The sequence below is a fragment of the Myxocyprinus asiaticus genome, chromosome 31 (genome assembly GCF_019703515.2).
Source record: "Myxocyprinus asiaticus isolate MX2 ecotype Aquarium Trade chromosome 31, UBuf_Myxa_2, whole genome shotgun sequence".
Lineage (NCBI taxonomy): Eukaryota > Metazoa > Chordata > Actinopteri > Cypriniformes > Catostomidae > Myxocyprinus > Myxocyprinus asiaticus.
Genome location: NC_059374.1, coordinates 31,703,014 through 31,716,726, shown reverse-complemented (window position 1 = coordinate 31,716,726; position 13,713 = coordinate 31,703,014). Strand labels below are relative to the sequence as shown.

The 13,713-nt window shown below is 36.1% G+C and overlaps 1 protein-coding gene across 7 annotated transcripts in view; it reads left to right on the top strand.

The window, feature by feature from the left end:
* Window positions 1-13,713, top strand: part of LOC127421806 (neurofibromin) — a 123,133-nt gene that overhangs the window by 92,107 nt on the left and 17,313 nt on the right. For 6 of the 7 annotated variants that reach the window (XR_007894097.1, XM_051664935.1, XM_051664930.1 and 3 more), the window contains 7 exons: window positions 29-169; window positions 3,549-3,828; window positions 9,970-10,184; window positions 10,344-10,405; window positions 10,562-10,703; window positions 11,284-11,385; window positions 11,565-11,705. Coding sequence is in view for 5 of the 7 variants with exons in the window: in XM_051664935.1 (XP_051520895.1) it covers window positions 29-169; window positions 3,549-3,828; window positions 9,970-10,184; window positions 10,344-10,405; window positions 10,562-10,703; window positions 11,284-11,385; window positions 11,565-11,705 (1,083 nt within the window). In the remaining 2 variants the exon portion in view is untranslated. Of the gene's footprint in view, window positions 1-28; window positions 170-3,548; window positions 3,829-9,969; window positions 10,185-10,343; window positions 10,406-10,561; window positions 10,704-11,283; window positions 11,386-11,564; window positions 11,706-13,713 lie in introns of those variants that run through there. The other variant, XR_007894098.1, reaches the window with a different exon arrangement.

Here is a 13,713-nt window from a genome sequence, read left to right as displayed (position 1 = left end):
CAATACAGATCTTTTCCTGTGTTTGTAGATAACAGACTTGCTTGACGTGGTGTTGGATAGCTTCATAAAGACCAGTGCTACTGGGGGTTTGGGATCCATCAAGGCTGAAGTGATGGCTGACACAGCTGTAGCTCTGGCTTCAGGAAATGTCAAGCTGGTGTCCAGCAAGGTAAGCATTTACTGCTGAGGTACCATATTGTAATATTATTTAATATTATAATAATTATAATATATTTTTTTAATGTATTAATATTAGAGCTGCCAGAATTAACATGTTAACGCATGCGATTAATAAAAGTTTAACATGCAAATTTTTGTTAATCGCGATTAACCCATTTACCATTAATACAGCATAAACACTGGTTGGAAGGGCGGAACCTTTGTAATGTGTCAGTGAAAAAATGATGGAGAAAGCACCTCTTAACATTATTTGTTGTACAAAACAAGCCCATATGGGACTTGTGATAAAAATCAAGTATTTTTCAGCCTATGTAAGGTGCATTTTAATTACCACAGAAGCACAATTAAGTCTCAGTTATCACCAAAACGCAAAATGAGACGTTTTTGTCTGCAAGCGCTTTTCATGTGGAGTTCAAAGCAGTGATTGACGTTGACTCCCTTACGCAAATCATGAACGTAGCTTCACGATTGCTATAGCAAAGCAGTCTACCGGCAGATTAATATTGCGGAGGATGAGAGTTTAAGAGATTTATTGCCCATTGCAAAGAATATGAAACCTTTTTCAGGACTAGTTCTTTCAATTAGTTTTTCAAACTCCCACTTAGACTTTGGGAAACGTTTAATGTTACTTGAATTGGTGCTGTTTTAGTGCATTTCTGTCTTTTATGCTGTGGAAGGCTTTGTTTAGAAAATATTAATAAAGCATTTTATTGTTACGTATTGTTTTGTTCTCTTAAGATAAAATAAATGCATTTTGACAGGAAAATTCATATATATAGTGTAAAATTTCAGCACTTTCAAAATCTGTGATTAATCGCTATTTACTACAAAAATTTATGATTAATCGCAATTAAAAAAATAATAATCGACTGACAGCACTAATTAATATTTCATATGTAGATGGGACAACCAAGGAACAAAGTGTATTTAAGCATTTTAGCATTGTTTAATTTGAGCAAATGGAAATGGTACATCACTGTTGCAACAAGTGTATAGATTTGTTCATGGTTCTAAAGTTTATTCATTGTACTATGTAGGGCTGAAATGATTAGTTGACGTTATCGACAACGTCGACAATAAAAAAAATTGTCGACAAAAATTTTCGTGGTCGAATAGTCGTTTGATCTTAACGTAACATAAGATCATATGAAACTCTAATGATTGCACACAAGAGCAGCACTGCAGCTCGCGCCTGACTGAGGAGAGGAAGAAAACACATCTCACAGTCCAGACACACTCTAAACTTTCCAAACAGCTTCAGATGATGTAGATTGCAAAGTATGTATTAAAGTTAAAATAATAAGGAAACTGGCATTTCTCTGTGCGGTCAGCGCCTCTTCTATGAGTTGCGTGAAGTGTTCCGATCTAAGGGGGAGAGATTGAAACTGCACACGGCTGAGGTACACACTGTTGCAGGGACGCTCATCCCTCGAGCGTGCACGCTTAATGCAGCTTGATTATAACGCAATGGCAACTTATTGAATCATAATATATGTCACTGTGCATTTCTTATCGTGAAGAAAATTGGCAAAACGCAGCTTTATTAATAAGAGAGAGTTTTGTTTTTTTGTGAGTTAAAGATGGATTGAAGTGAACAAAAAGGTGAGAGGTAGTCTTCGCCCCATTATACACTGCAAAAACAATTTTTTTATTTGTTTTTGTTTTGGCTTGTTTTCCAATATAAATATCTAAAACTATGTACATTAACTTTAGCAGCTATACTGCAGAAGAATTTTATTTTTTTTTATCTGAGAATTTTGAATATAATTTTGACTTTACTGCACTCGCAGAAGTATAACCAAGTGAACAAATACACTTATATACAAAATACACTTATATTTAAGATACATTCTCTTAAAGCAAGTCTAAATATCTTATATGTTGCTTCTCAAGTAAATGTATCTTGTTTTAAGGATTTTTAGACCATTTTAAATGGAAAAAAAGACAAATACACTTGATAACAATAGGATTTTTCTGTAGTGAAATTTTTACTGAATAAAACATAAGTATTTTTTTCCCTTTAATTCAGTGAATGTCATTTAGAGGTATTTTTAAAAGATGATTTTGTCCTCTTTATTGTTAGTAAGCACATTTAATACAACCTTTTAAGTCGGGGCACAAGCTGAATAATCGGTTAAGAGCTAATGATTAATTGTTTCAATAATCGTCCGAACAGTCGAATAATCGTTCTAATAATCGTTAATTAGTCGATTATCAAAATAATCGTTAGTTGCAGCCCTAGTACTATGGAATTTGAAGTAGTAAGCTCAGAAATTCTATAATCCATTTGCTCACTATCACAATTTCACAATATCACAATTTGTTCACCATCACAAATGATGGTGCTAATTTTATTAACATTTTCTTTAGTTGGCTACTTGGTTGATTATTTTCTAGAATGGCCAAACCAAGTTTTTTTTTTTTACCAGTTTTGTGCAAATGGTGAATTCCAGGATAACTTCTAAAACAGTTTTAATTTTATTCAGTTGGACTTTTTAGTAATGTAAAATAATTGTAAACTATGGTTTGACTCACATCTATGTACTACGTGTTCATTTTCAAAATGACATGACACCTAAAAAACAAAAAAAACTGCAATTTCAAGAAATATTCTGTTATTAATTCATTTCTGGTTAGCATTCCTTATAAGTTTTACATGTTTTCTTTGGTTGTTTCTAACCCACTAACCCTCTCTTAAACAGCTTTCGACTTACCGCTTAAAGTGTTTGTCCTCATGTGATCTTATCCGGGGCTGACTAGCCCTCCAACCCAGCATCTATTATCCCAAGTGTTTGTACACAAATGCCAAATTTGTATGTGTGCTTGCACAGACAGACAATAGTCAACCAGCCGCGCAGTCGCTCCTATTATATGGGCAACTATTAGTCATTACGCTCAATGGACGTCATTGTCAAACGGTTAAGCAAATGACAGTCACACTTACAAATCTGTCAACTCCAGTGGCTTTGACTTTATGGCCCTAGATTGATTGCAGTAACCTTAGCCTGCTATTCTCAATTAATTGGACATATTTAGCTATTTTCAAAATTGTCAGCTATGCTGAATAGATGCTGAATATTGTTTGGTTAACATGTGCCAGCCACTGCTGATGTCACAACCTGCCAGTTCTGGAGCACAAGGGCAGGCTTTGTCCAGTTGTTGCGTCTGCTCTTTCTAAGACTCGTATAAACAGCGGGACTCTGAGATAAAGTGAGGGACTTAGTATAATCTTATTGAGTGGGCGCTAAGTCAGTATAAAGTGATGTTTAGGTACTTGTAGGTAACAGTGTAAGTCCAAGACGACATAAAGCAAAAATCACTGAGTGCACCTTCAAATTTAGCATCCTAAGTGACTGTTTGTCTCTCAGGTGATTGGCCGAATGTGTAAGATCATTGATAAGACGTGCCTGTCACCAACCCCCACCCTGGAGCAGCACCTGATGTGGGACGACATCGCCATCCTGGCACGTTATATGCTCATGCTGTCCTTCAACAACTCCCTAGATGTGGCTGCTCATCTACCCTACTTGTTCCACGTCGTCACCCTGCTGGTGGCCACTGGCCCGTTGTCCCTCAGAGCATCAACACATGGCCTAGTTATTAACATCATCCACTCACTCTGCACCTGCTCACAACTTAACTTCAGTGGTAAGAAATAAACCTTGCAGGGCAAGTTTTGCAGTGGATAGGAAAGAATACCTTAAATTCACAACTGTTTTAGTGGTTTTGGTTTTCATGCCAAAAATTCACATTTCTTAATGCCATAGTAATGTGTTTCAACTAACATGTCTATAAATGAACTTAATGCATTTCATGCCAGAATAAGAGCCTTTGTTTAGAAGTTATGAAAGTGTGACCTGAAAAGTGTAAAATATTCACAGATTGTTTTTCCCGTGTCATAACTTTTCACAGTCTGATGACAGATTTTGTCATTTTGGGGAAAAAAATATATGTAAACATTTTTTTGCACACCAGAACTAATCAGTGTCTGATGCCAAATTTTCATAATTTTCTGAAAAAAATAGATACAACATTAAAACCACCTGCCTAATATTGTGTAGGTCCCCCTTGTGCCGCCAAAACAGCGCCAACCCGCATCTCATACCCTCTCTCATCAACAAGGTGTTTCCATCTGCAGAACTGACGCTCACCATTGAGTAAATTATAGAGACTTTTGTGTGTGAAAATCCCAGGAGATCAGCAGTAACAGAAACACTCAAACCAGCCCATCTGCCTCCAACAATCATCCATGCGATTATCTAATCTGCCAATCGTGTGGCAGCAGTACAGTGCATAAAATCATGCAGGTACGGGTCAGGAGCTTCAGTTAATGTTCACATCAACCATCAGAATGGGGAAAAAATATGATCTCCATGATTTGGACCGTGGCATGATTGTTGGTGCCAGATGGGCTGGTTTGAGTATTTCTGTAACTGCTAATTTCTTGGGATTTTCACGCACAACAGTTACTAGAATTTACTCAGAATGGTGCCAAACACAAAAAAACATCCAGTGAGCGACAGTTCTGTGGACGGAAATGCCTTGTTGATGAGAGAGGTCAAAAGAGAATGGCCAGACTGGTTTGAACTGACAAAGTCTACGGTAACTCGGATAACCACTCTGTACAATTGTGGTGAGAAGAATATAATCTCAAAATGCTATTCTGAGATGAGGGTTGGCGCTGTTTTGGTGGCACAAGGGGGACCTACACAATATTAGGCAGGTGGTTTTAATTGTTGTGGCTGATCGGTGTATATGCACATTTTTGCACCAAACTATTCACACAGAGTCTGTTGCCAAATGTCTGTCATTCTCTGGGGAAAAAATATATACACACAAAGTTTTTCACACCAAAACTATTAACACAAGGCCTGATGCCAAATTTTTGTCATTCTCTGGAAGAAAATAGTTTTGTGTTCTCGCAATAAATTGACCATGGTTTTACTAAAATAACAATATTTTAACCTTGATATTTGTAGTAAAACCATAGTGCTAATAGAGGAAAACAAAAACTATGGTAATAAAAAATAATTATTTTGTGGTTATTTTGATTTTACTACAAATACCATGGTATTTGTAGTAAAACTATAGTTACCACAAGATTAGCCATGTTTAATATATAGTAAAACCATGGTTATTATATGGATACAGTATACTGTATTAAAACCTTGGTTTCTGCCAAAAACACATGGTTACGTAACTTTTCATAGTTACTACAGGATAACTATAGTAAAAATGTTTTTTCCCTCAAAAAATTAAATTATAATAATGATAAAAAATGGTTAGCATAAAACTTTCGATTTGATTCGATTCAGGGCCCTGCAATCGATATTCCGATATTATGTGCCTATTTTACACAATCAGTTAAAATTTTTGTCCTCAAATGCAACCAGAATATAATTTGAATATTTTATTGAACTCTCTGAAGTGCAAATTTTGTATCCACATTGGGACATCCACAACAAAATAAGGTACTTCAGATGTTGAAAAAAATTATACAGATAATAATATAAAAAATAACGTCACACACAAGTGATCATCAACTCGTTTGATTACAGCTTATTTTTCAGTTTAATCCAGTTCAAAGTACTTACATACCCATGACTTGTTTCCAAATATCCATGCTATCTGCAGTTTTCTTGGCTACAACTTCCACAGATGTAATGAAAGATTCTGTTACAGTTAACTGGGATAAATGTTAGTAAGCATGTTGATGTGTAGATGTGTAAAGTCTTATAACTGACACTGGGCAGCAAGTGATTTCTCTTTCCCTCATTAGAGCTGTTCAGAATGTCGCCGTTGTCGAGGCGTTTCACATGTTTTTTTAACTTCTCCATGGTACTTTTAAAAAGCAAATTCTCATGTAAATTTCAAATGGGTCGCATGTGCAACGATATCGATGGAAGCCCGAATTAATCGCGCATGTGAGCCACTCTGCGTTTGTCACGAGAGCTCGCATTTTAAGGAGCACCCGGTTGATGCGCTCGCACGGATCCTGTCAGTGGAGCTCGCTTTTTGCGGCTCTTTTGACGCCGGTCTTATGACGCCATTCAAATCGTGGTGCTTCCTTATTTTACATCACCTTTGACAAGAATTGTAAAGCTAACAGAACTACTCAGCTGTAGAGTTAAACCTGTTACATCTCTCATCTCCATCTCTCTAGAGCTCCATCTGACATATACATGTAATTTCTCTGCCATCTGAATCAGTCAGTTTAAAAAATAATAATAATATACAAAACAATAATATAATTATATAAATATTAATAATATACATAATATGAAAATATATTGTCTATATTTAATATTTAGTATATAATCTGTTTTCAATATACATCATAACTAATTATGCAGTTCTCTTTCATTATTTAATCTGTTAACATTTTCAATACATCTTTACAACTTTAAACGGCCATTTTTAAGGTAACTGACGAGTTTTGACTCTTACTTGAGATATTTCACACAAAAAAATGTAAAATGTCATCACTTACTGATGCTGTTGCAAACCTGTATGACTTTCTTATTTCAGTGGAAGTCAAAAGGAGATATTAGGGAGTTTCAGTCACCATTCACTTACACTGAATGAAAAAAAGATGCAGTGACAGTGAATGGTGACTGAGAATAAACGTTTAGCTTAACATCTCCTTTTTTATTCCACGGCAGAGAACAATTCATACAGACTCGAGGGTGAGCAGTGATGACAGAAATTTCATTTTTAAATGAACTGCCCTTTAACTACCTGTTAAAGTATTTGTTAAATGTATCTGCCAAGAAAAAATATATAAATGTTATTCAGCACATGCTAGACCTTATTCACAGCAGCGGCATATTTGATTTTTGACGGGAATGACAATGAGGTTGTGAGGGATAGACGTACAGTCACTTCGATGAGCTGTACTGAAGTTTAAAGTGTTTTTGGATCATTCCACTGACAAAACATTGAAAAAATATCTTTTCAAGAACACTCAGTAGACAAAAAACTCCAGACAACATGAGTTGTGGAAAATGGGATCTTGGAGCTTTTTACAGATTTATACCGTGCGTGCCATTGAAGAGATGTTAACTCTACAGTGGCATGCAAAAGTTTGGGCACCCCTGGTCAAAATTTCTGTTGCTGTGAATAGGTAAGTGAGTAGAAGATGAACTGATCTCCAAAAGGTGTTAAGTTAAAGATGAAACATTCTTTTCAACATTTTAAGCAATATTAGTGTATTATTTTTATTTTGTACAATTTTAGAGTGGGAAAAAAAGGAAAGGAGCACCGTGCAAAAGTTTGGGCACCCCAAGAGATTCAAGCTCTCAGATAACCTTTACCAAGGTCTCAGACCTTAATTAGCTTGTTAGGGCTATGGCTTGTTCACAATCATCGTTTGGAAAGGCCAGGTGATTTAAATTTCAAAGCTTTATACATACTCTGACTCCTCAAATCTTATCCCAACAATCAGCAGCCATGGGCTCCTCTAAGTAGCTGCCTAGCACTCTGAAAATTAAAATAATTGATGCCCACAAAGAAGGCGGCTATAAGAAGATAGCAAAGCGTTTTCAGGTAGCTGTTTCTCAGTTTGTAATGTAATTAAGAAATGGCAGTTAACCGGAATGGTGGAGTTCAAGTTGAGGTCTGGAAGAGAGAACTCCTCGTAGGATTGCTAGAAAGGCAAATCAAAACCCCTGTTTGACTGTAAGACACCTTAAGGAAGATTTAGCAGACTCTGGAGTAGTGGTGCACTGTTCTACTGTGCAGCAACACCTGCACAAATATGACCTTCATGGAAGAGTCATGAAAAGAAAGCCTTTCCTGCATCCTCACCACAAATTTCAGCATCAGAAGTTTGCAAATGAACATCTAAACAAGCCTGATGCATTTTGAAAACAAGTCCTGCGGACTGATGAAGTTAAAATATAACTTTTTGGCCGCAATGAGCAAAGGTATGTTTGGAGAAAAAAGGGTGCAGAATTTCATGAAAAGAACACCTCTCCAACTGTTAAGCACGGGGGTGGATCGATCATGCTTTGGGTTTGTGTTGATGCCAGTGGCACAGGGGAACATTTCACTGGTGGAGGAACGAATGGATTAAATTAAATACCAGCAACTTCTGGAAGCAAACATCTCACCATCTTAAAAAAACTGAAGATGAAAAGAGGATTGCTTCTACAACAGGATAATGATCCTAAACACACCTCAAATCCACAATGGACTACCTCAAGAGGCGCAAGCTGAAGGTTTTGCCTTGGCCCTCACAGTCCCCCGACCTAAACATCATTGAAATCTGTGGATAGACCTCAAAAGAGCAGTGCATGCAAGACGGCTCAAGAATGTCACAGAACTAGAAGACTTTTGCAAGGAAGAATGAGTGAAAATCCCCCAAACAAAAATTGAAAGACACTTAGCCGGCTACTAAAAGCTTTTACAAGCTGTGATACTTGCCAGGGGGTGTTATGCAGTACTGACCATGCAGGGTGCCCAAACTTTTGCTTCGGGCCCTTTTCCTTTTTCCTTTTTTGTTATTTTGAAACTGTAAAATATGAATATAAAAAAGTAACATTTCTTAAAATATTAAAGAAATGTGTCATCTTTAACTTTAAGCCTTTTGGAAATCAGGCCATCTTTTGCTCGCTTAGCTATTCATAGCAACAGAAATTTTGATTAGGGGTGCCCAAACTTTTGCATGCCACTGTATCTCTCACAGCCTTGTTTCCATTCCCATTAAAAATCAAACACGGCACTACTGTGAATAAGTTCTATTGCGTCACGTCTTGCTGCAAAACAAGTGACTAAAGACAAGGATCACAATATAGGCTACATACTTTAGACTACATGCATTCATAATGAATTAATTTAGAGTTTTAATGTTGTACTATATTATTTTAAAAAAGAAAGCACAAATGCACAATAAAATATAAAAAAAAACATGTCCAGAGACATCCAAGTTGCCTCAGTGGTTTTGTATTTACCTGCTAATTAATTAATGTATTTTTATTACTACTATTATTATTATTATTATTATTATTATTATTATTGTGAAAATGGTCTTAAATGTTTTTATTTGGCCTTAAAAAGTCTTAAATTTCATTCCTTTGAACCTGCAGATACCCTGTGTGCAAAAAAAAAAAAAATTCACACAAGAACTATTCACACACAGTCTGATGCCAAATTTTCATCATTTTGTTTAAAAATATGTGCAAACATTTTTTCACACCAAAACTATTCACAGATTCAGATGACAATTTTTTGTCATTCTCTGGTGGGAAAAAAATATACGCAAATTTTTGCACAAACTATTCATACAGAGTTTGATGGCAATTTTTTTCATTCTCTATAATATATGCAAATATCTGGAAAAATATGTGCACTTTTTTTTTTTTTTTTTTTTTTTTTACGTTTTCTTCATTCTCTGGGGAAAAAATATGCAGCAAAAAATTTTTTACAACACCAAAAAAAAAAAAAAAATTCAGATACCTGAATGAATTGCTAGACAGCCAAACAATTAAAGAATCGACCTTGCCTCCAAATAATTATAGTTTTGACATCAGTAGCAATTTATAGAAATTGAATTGTTTCCTTTTTTAAATCTTGTTGTGCATATTTTTTATTTTCTTTTTTATATATATATATATATATATATATATATATATATATATATATATATATATATATATATATATATATATATATATATATATATACATTTGAATGGTATGAAGTGCTAATTAATTGTGTGCTAGACATTCATGTGAGAACATGTTAGATTATAAGTCTGATTTGTTGCTGTTCTGTGGTCTGCCTCTGCAGAGGAAACTAAACAGGTGCTGCGACTGAGCCTCACTGAATTCTCGCTGCCCAAATTCTACCTGCTGTTTGGCATCAGTAAGGTGAAGTCTGCAGCAGTCATTGCCTTCCGCTCTAGCTACAGAGACCGCTCCTTCTCTCCCGGCTCCTACGAAAGAGAGACCTTTGCCCTGTCCTCACTGGAAACAGTAACAGAGGCCCTGCTGGAGATCATGGAGGTAAGTTAACATTATTATTAGAAATCACAATTTGGTAAAATTTTGTAATTATGTATAGTCCAATCAATTTGTCTTTAGCTCTGTTCTTGGTGGAGTTATGAATCCTACTGACCAGTTGTGTCCTGTGCAATTTAAACAATTATTGTTTGTTCTCACCAGGCTTGTATGAGGGACATTCCTGGATGCAGATGGCTGGATCAGTGGACTGAATTAGCTCAAAAGTGCGTTACACTTCACAATTTCTGTCTAAGATGCTTTTTATGATTGATTTATATCACGTGAAGTTATTACACATCACATATCACTATGTTCACATTAAAGGAATGTCATCAAGGAATCTGTTTAGCATCCTATGATTGTGATGTTTGCTTGGATAGGTTTGCCTTCCAATACAATCCGTCTCTTCAGCCACGGGCTCTAGTGGTGTTCGGCTGCATCAGTAAACGTGTGACTCATGGACAGCTCAAACAGATTATTCGTATTCTCAGCAAAGCCAGTCCTCTGCTTAGCATTGACCGGGTTTGTTCTCTTTTCTTTCCTTTTTAATATTTGTCCGATTTCTCTCTGTCAGTTGATTGACAATGTATTTTGTATGTTTTTTGACTCCAATAATAGACAAGTTGCTATACAATTAATGAATTAACACCTGACCTTGGATCAGCATCCTTGTTGGTCTTGGAGAATCATTGCTTTCAACCAATCAGCTGGGGGTTGAGGCTTCAACAATAATCTTATCAACCTATGATTTCCCCCTGTTTTCAGGGGTGTTTAATTTTTCAGTGTTAAAATACTTCAAAGTACCTATGGTCAAGTTTTTTATTTTTTTTATCAAAAGGTTTCCGACTTCAGTTAATAAAGCTCAATCAATAGAGGAAGATAATGGACATTTTTTCTAAGCCTCTGGAGAGAGTTGAATGCTCACTTGTGAATATATTGGACAGAGATTGCGAATCATTAGTTTGTATATGCAGCATGTTCCTGTGATTTAGGGCTCCACAGAATGCAGTGTGCTATTCTAACTGCTGTAGTGTCATTCGCTTTGGCTATTTGCTGCTGTCATGCCACGCCGCTCCACCTAATTAATGCTGTTCCTGCACAGGGGCTGGAGAGCTGCTTAAAGGGGCCGGATAATTACAACAGCCAAGTTCTCATTGAGGCCACCGTCATCGCACTTACCAAACTACAGCCTCTGCTTGATCAGGTGAAATCAAGTTGTTTGAAGGTTTCGGTTATTAGAAACATCAGCAGTTATTTGTTTTTATTAGCTTATGTCATTGTGTAATAGAATACCTTTCATCTGATGTAATATGACTGTAAGAAACAAGTGTGTGTGGTATATGTGTTTGTTAATGCAATATGTGTAATTATATTGATCCTCAGGATTCACCCATGCATAAAGCTCTGTTCTGGGTGGCCGTGGCTGTGCTTCAGTTGGATGAAGTGAATCTGTACTCTGCCGGTACTGCCCTACTGGAGCAGAACCTGCACACGCTGGACAGCCTCCGAGTGTTTTATGATAAGGTACTGGGAATTAAAATGCAGATACAAATGCATTCAGTCACACATTTCTGTTCAGTGTCCCGTTCGTAAAAAAGCACATACTGGACAGACGATAGTTCACCCAAAAATGTAATTTCTCTCATCATTTACTCGCCCTCATCCCATCCCAGATGTGTATGACTTTCTTCTGCTGAACACGAACAAAGATTTTTAGAAGAATATCTCAGCTCTGCAGGTGCATACAATGCAAGTGAATGGTGGCCAGAAATGTAAAGGTCCAAAAAGCATATAAAGGCAGCATAAAAGTAACCCATATGACTCTAGTTGTTAAATCTTTATCTTCTGAAGCAGTTTGATAGGTTTGGGTGAGAAACAGATAAATATTTAAGTCCTTTTTTACTATAAATCTCCACTTTCACTTTCTCTTTTGTTTTTTTGTCGATTCGCATGCTTTGTGCATATTGCCACCTACTGGGCAGGGATGGGAATTTATAGTAAAAAAATGACTTAAATATTGATCTGATGATAATAAAAGAGCAATACAGGAATACACAAAAGAAAATAAATATGGGCAATAGAGATTTGAAACCCAAATGGGCTTATTTGAACCCCTCTCCTTAACCTCCTGAGACCCGAGCGTTACTGTGTTGGGGGGGGGGGGTGTGTTTCTAAATCAAATAGTTTTCCTAAAAATTAATGTCCACATATGTGGACAGTGAGACTATGTTGTGAGCTATAGAAAGTCTCTTTTTTTTTTTTAGCAAATTGTTTGTTTCCAGTAGTGTTTGTTATTCATGTTTTTCAGACATTACAGTTGATTTTCTTTAAAGCTGAATAAATCATTCTTATTCAAAGGAATGTCCAGCATCATCCAATCACTGCAAACCATGTTAAAATAAAATGTTGCATTATAAAATTCTGATTCTATGTACTCAGAACAGTTCAAAATGCACCTTATTTTCATCCTAACTGCATATTAAGTCTTTGAAAGTAAATTTTTATTCTCATAGGAATGCATTTACTAATGTTAATGAATAGAATCATATTGCACAGAGATAACACAATTAAACGTAACAAAATGTATATTAAAATGAAGCTAAATGATCCACAGATGTGTTAGAGTTATTCAAAATAACTAACATGTTTTTCTACTTTTGAGGAAATGCGGTGCTAGTGTCCACATATGTAGACATCATGTTTATCAGCGTTCTGGCGCGGGAAAAATGAATGGATTTTTTAAAGCACCATATCAAATGACACTAGAGATGATACTCTTTACAACCAAGCAGGTTTCAATTAAAAAACAAAAAGATATTTCTTACCAGAGGCACTTTTTTTGGCGCACCATCCATAGGAGTGATTCAAGGAAATCAACAACATGCTGTTGTGTCACGTGACTCGGGGTGGCAGAAGTTAACCCTTTAAATCAGTGGTTCCCAACCTTTTTTCCAGGGGGACCCCTATTTTAACTTTCAAAAACCCAAACAACCCCGTCTCCTGCGACGGTTATATTGAAAGAGTACTACTAACTGAAATGTGTCATATCTCTTGTAATCGGCCAGTCTGTTAATGTTGAAAAGAAATGGAGAATAAATGCTGCTATGCTGTATCTCACTCAGTCGCACGCCCAGTCTATTCATTCATGTTTTATTTGCTAGTCTTTCACCACAAATCAAATGCTCATTTCTCACTTTGTCCATTGCCTCAATGATACCAAATTCAATACAAATAAATCATAATAAAACCAAATAAACCCTTGTTTTCTTTTTACCACTTATGTTTTTCTCTTCTCCATAGTCGTTCCTTTCGTTTGGCTAGCTAGCTTGTTGTTCTCATCGTTGCTCAGTACTGTACACAGAACAAGCAATTTTGCCATGTATTTTTTTATAAAAAACTGCGTCCTAACCTACTCTCGCGAGATGCACACCTTAAAAACAGCCTATGTTAGACATACAGTATATCTTGTCTTTTCATATATCTCATAAACTATTAAATATTATTAAAATATTCAAAATGGCCCTATTTGATT